General features: G+C 56.1%; 1 protein-coding gene across 1 annotated transcript in view; it reads left to right on the top strand.

Annotated features, from left to right (window-relative positions):
- SETD7 (SET domain containing (lysine methyltransferase) 7) overlaps window positions 1–4,314 on the top strand; it is a 42,102-nt gene extending 37,788 nt beyond the window's left edge. The window contains exon 11 of the mRNA XM_012726753.1: window positions 82–4,314. Within this exon, the coding sequence (XP_012582207.1) occupies window positions 82–262 (181 nt within the window). The 3' untranslated portion in view covers window positions 263–4,314. The remainder of the gene's footprint in view (window positions 1–81) is intronic.
- Window positions 4,315–4,320: the final 6 nt, after the last annotated feature.

Here is a 4,320-nt window from a genome sequence, read left to right as displayed (position 1 = left end):
CACAGCCCCGCGGGCCCCTCCCTCCCTTGGCCCGGCCTCGGCGTCTGGCCCAGGGTGACCGTCTGTCCCCCCCGTGTCCAGGTTCGTGCACCCCCGCTTCGGGCCCATCAAGTGCATCCGCACACTCCGAGCGGTGGAGGCCGAGGAGGAGCTGACCGTGGCCTACGGATACGACCACAGCCCCCCCGGGAAGAGCGGGCCCGAGGCCCCCGAGTGGTACCAGGTGGAGCTGAAGGCCTTCCAGGCCGCCCAGCAGAAGTGAGGCCCGGCCCGTCCGGACCCGCATCAGAAACCCGATCTATGCACTCGGCTCCCGACCGCGGGCCGCCGGAGCCCCGCGCGCGTCTCGCCGTCTCACTCCGCGTTAGAAGACTCTTCGCATCCTAACTAGGTCTGACTGTTCTGCTCACCCCAGATTTAAAATTAGCTAGCCTTGCGACCGCCTTCTGCTGCGAGGTACTGTCGGGAGTTGACATAAGCCAGCTTGATGCTCTGGGTGGTTAAGTCTAAATCTGAACCCCATTCAGAGATGCCAAATGATCAGACTGAGGGGGGGGGCTTTTCGGTCATTTTTTTAGTGGGTGGTTTTTCCATGATTTCTTTTTCCTAGGGCCGATGCAAATGGCATTGTTCTCACACTTGCATAGGCACTGTGCGGAGAGTAGAGAATTATCTGAGTCTATTCTCTTAACTGTAGTCTAATTTGCCTTCCAACCTTTGATCTGTATCTTGCAATAGAATGGCTTTGTTTTTTCCCCTCGTGGACAGAACCCACTTCTGAGTCATCTCACCCCTCCTCTCCTGTCCTCTCGCTTAGATCCTTCACCAGAGAAAACTTCCCAGTGGATTTTGCATCCCTGCAGGCCGAGCGCTAGTGTCTCTGGCTCTTTCTATATCAGCATTTCATTATCATGTCCTACTATAAGGAACTGGCTGCTAGGGCCAGGATATTATTATAGAATTATTATTCTCGCATGTAAACAAAGATATCTTTGCTTTAAGATGTGAGAAGAAATGAATTTAATTTGTTTGCATTAAGTTATGGAAGAGTTGTGACAGATACAATAGATACAACAGGCGAAAGGAGGGAAATGACTGTTTCTAAAGCAGGAACTGTGGCAATTTTGTAGTATCTTTAATCGCACTCATAATTTTTTCTCCTGGGGTGTACATTAAATGTACGTACCACAGAGTGGTTGGGCTTGGGGCGCAGGGCATTGAATTCAAAATTAAGTAGCAAACTTGAGTTCTAACACAGAATTCAAAAGTTGTGATTTTTTTCTTTTAATCGCTACTGTTAGGAGAGACACGCTAAGCACTGGGCACACGTCAAACCTGAAAGCTAAACCTCTTTGTAAGTTCAGAGCAATTGCCAGCTTCGGAGCACCATGAATCACGAGCTAGCCCCTGTACAGTTTAAGGCAACTATCCATAGCATTCCAGCTTTTTGCAAGCCGTGTGTGATCACAACTGCAGAGATAGAGTAAAAGCCTGGTGTTTAGTTTAGCTGATTAGGCGTCTGATTAGCTGATTAGGTCTCTGGGATGGCTCTGAGTGGACTCTGGGGGTCTGGGGGTTTCGTATGCTTCCTCTCCACATGCCAAAGCCGGGTCCTCTCCAGATGCTCCAGTGGCGGCTGAAGGTCGGGATGGGCCGCTGCTCCGAGCGACTCCTGTCTCCCGTTAGCCTGGACCTGAACGCGCCCTGGCGGCAGGGCCTTGGCAGGGACAGCTGGCGGCGCCGCCGGGAAGAGAGGCAGGCAGAAGCAGCCCAGAGTGGCCGCTCTCCGCCGGGGCACCCCGCTCTGAGGAGGACGCTGGCAGAAGCGTCTGACCCTGGGCTGCTTCCAGGTCTCGGTTCAGGCCCCCCCCCAGCACCCAGCCCCAGGGGAGTGGCAGAGCACCCACCGGGCCAGACAGACTCCTGGGGACACAGCAGGTGGCTGCGACTCAGGACCCCCCAGGAAGCTCAGGACCCCCCAGGAAGCTCCCCGGAGGGAGTTGCAGCGAGTTCTTGGGTCGAAAGACGCCAGGATCGGGTCGCTTCCATTCTGCAGACCCACACCCTCTGCAAGCAGGCTGGGGACTCGCGTCGCGGGAGGGGCTGCCGTCCCCGCCCCGGTGAGCAGTGGGTGCGGGGGACAGTTTGCCGCAGGTGCAGCCGGGCTCAGAACCATGCCTGTGCTGAGGAGGTCGTTCTGGGGGGCTGCGGCCAGGCGAGGCTGTCGGGAGGGGCTCCTCTGAGCAGCCCGTTCGAACGGAGCGTTTCCTTCTGTTTTTGATAAGAGGAACTGAAGGGTGGTAAGACGTGATTAACCCACAAATCCATCTCCCGCCGTAGACACTGAACGCTAACACGGAATTGAAACCCCAGCAGAGCGCCTGTGACCTTCAGGTCCGCCCAAGGACACAGCACCCTGAGCTGGGTCTCGTCTTTCCTCCTCCCTGGTCTGCCGCCCCATCTCTGTCCTCTTCCTGCACCTCTTGACAGTGCCCAGCAGGTGACCTCCCCCCACGGCCCAGGGCCCCTCCTCTCCCGAGGCCCCTCTCTGGCCGGGGAGGGTGCGTGCGTGCGTGCGTGCGTGTGCGTGTGTGTGTGCATGCCCGCACGCACCCTCTGCACCTATCACCACAACTCTGTGTGGCTGTTGCTCATTCTCCCCTCCCGCCCCAGCACACACACGCACACACACACACACACAGCTTTGTTCAGGGTCCAGCGGGAGCCTGGGAGTAGCTGATCTGTAGACGCCCCGTAGAGTCTGGGGGTTGAGGTTCCACAAGGAACGAAGGGGGGACGGGGGAGGAAGGGAAGAAGAAGGAACAGAGGGAAGGACAGCACGGAGGGAGGGAGGTGGCTTCCTTGTTTGAGCCGGAGGAGCAGGAGAACCGGTGGAGGCTTCTCTGCATCTGCGCCCCCTGGGGGAGCTGTGGAAACAGTGGGACAGGGTCACTTCATCAGCATCATAATCACAGGAGAAAGGCGGAGCTTACTGTGGAGAAGAAGGAAACCCCAGAGCACGCACCTGAGCGGTGGCGTGCAGACCCGAGCCTGACCCAGAGCCAGCGGCCGCGGGCCCAGATGCTGCCCTGGAACCAGACACCCCTGTGTTAGCCTCAGGATGGGAACTAGGCCGCGGAGGGGAGTCCCAGTGCACACCCACGGGTGACCGAGGCCAGCGTGAGACTGACTTTCTGGCAGAGTCATGGCCAAGGCAGGGGCGCGTCTGTCTTCCAGCTCCGCCCCTGCTCATCCCCCGACCTGAGAGACCAAGAAGGACATTGGTTCTCAGGCCTCTTTGAGCCTGTCTGGGGCCGGAGGGCCACTTCCCCGGCCCGCTCAGCGGTTTCTCTGTCACCAACGCCAGGGCCGTGTGAGGAGGGCGGCTGGCGCGGCCTCGGTGGCTTCCTCAGCGGCTGTTGCTGCACTTTGTGATTTCCCTTTCCTGTCACGCTTCCAGTCACTCCGCCAAGTAGACTTAGGATCTTCCAGGAAGGTGCCCCTTCTGCGGGCTCTATTTTGAAACGGTTGCCTGAGTTTCTGTCCTAGGAGTAGCGATTTCCGAATCCAGACATCTTTTGTTTTAGAAAAACAAGCAAAACTGTGTCGTGAGACCGATCCTCGTCATGTTTCGTTGCCACAGATCAAAGGTTCACAAACGATGAGTTTGCATCTCCTCAAGGTCCCTGGATGGGTTGTTTTTTCTTTGCCCTTTCCCTGGAGAAATTGGAGGCCTCTTTGGGAGGCCACTTTTTCCCTCTTATTTTACAAATTCTAAATGGTAATTGTTTTTATTTTGCCAAATGTGTACATGCCTATTCAAAGCAATGAAACTATTTCAAGCCATACAGCCACCAGGGTCGAAACCCTCTTCACAAATTTTAATGTGTTTGTATGTAAATAGATGTTTGTATGAACTATTTTCAGGGTAGAATGACTATATTTAAATGAAGCTGAATTCTTCCAGTGCTCTTTCAACCGATCACAAAATTTTTGGTGAGAATTCTGAGTCTACTGAGATACAAATCGATTCTGATTTTTAAAAATCGAAAGCCTACAGGCACCTCGCCGCGGCCCCCTCGGGGTTGCTCCCCTGGGCCGCGGGGGTCTGTGGGCTTCCCCAGTGCCTCAGCCGCTTCCTGGTGTAAGTCAGGTGCTGTGGAGGGGTGTCCACCTTTTCGTGACGTCACTCGGGGCCTTGGGGGGCCTGGTGCAGTTATTTGGAGCACAATTCTCTGCGGGGCAGCAGAATCCGAAGCCAGACGTGGCCACGTGAACCGGGCAACCGGGTTTTGGGGCCCCCTCCACTGCCACCCTACT

The sequence above is a fragment of the Condylura cristata genome, unplaced genomic scaffold, assembly GCF_000260355.1.
Source record: "Condylura cristata isolate star-nosed mole 26May11 unplaced genomic scaffold, ConCri1.0 scaffold00018, whole genome shotgun sequence".
In the NCBI taxonomy this organism is placed as follows: domain Eukaryota; kingdom Metazoa; phylum Chordata; class Mammalia; order Eulipotyphla; family Talpidae; genus Condylura; species Condylura cristata.
Note: the sequence above shows the minus strand (reverse complement) of the source record. Positions and strands in the feature narration are given on the sequence as shown.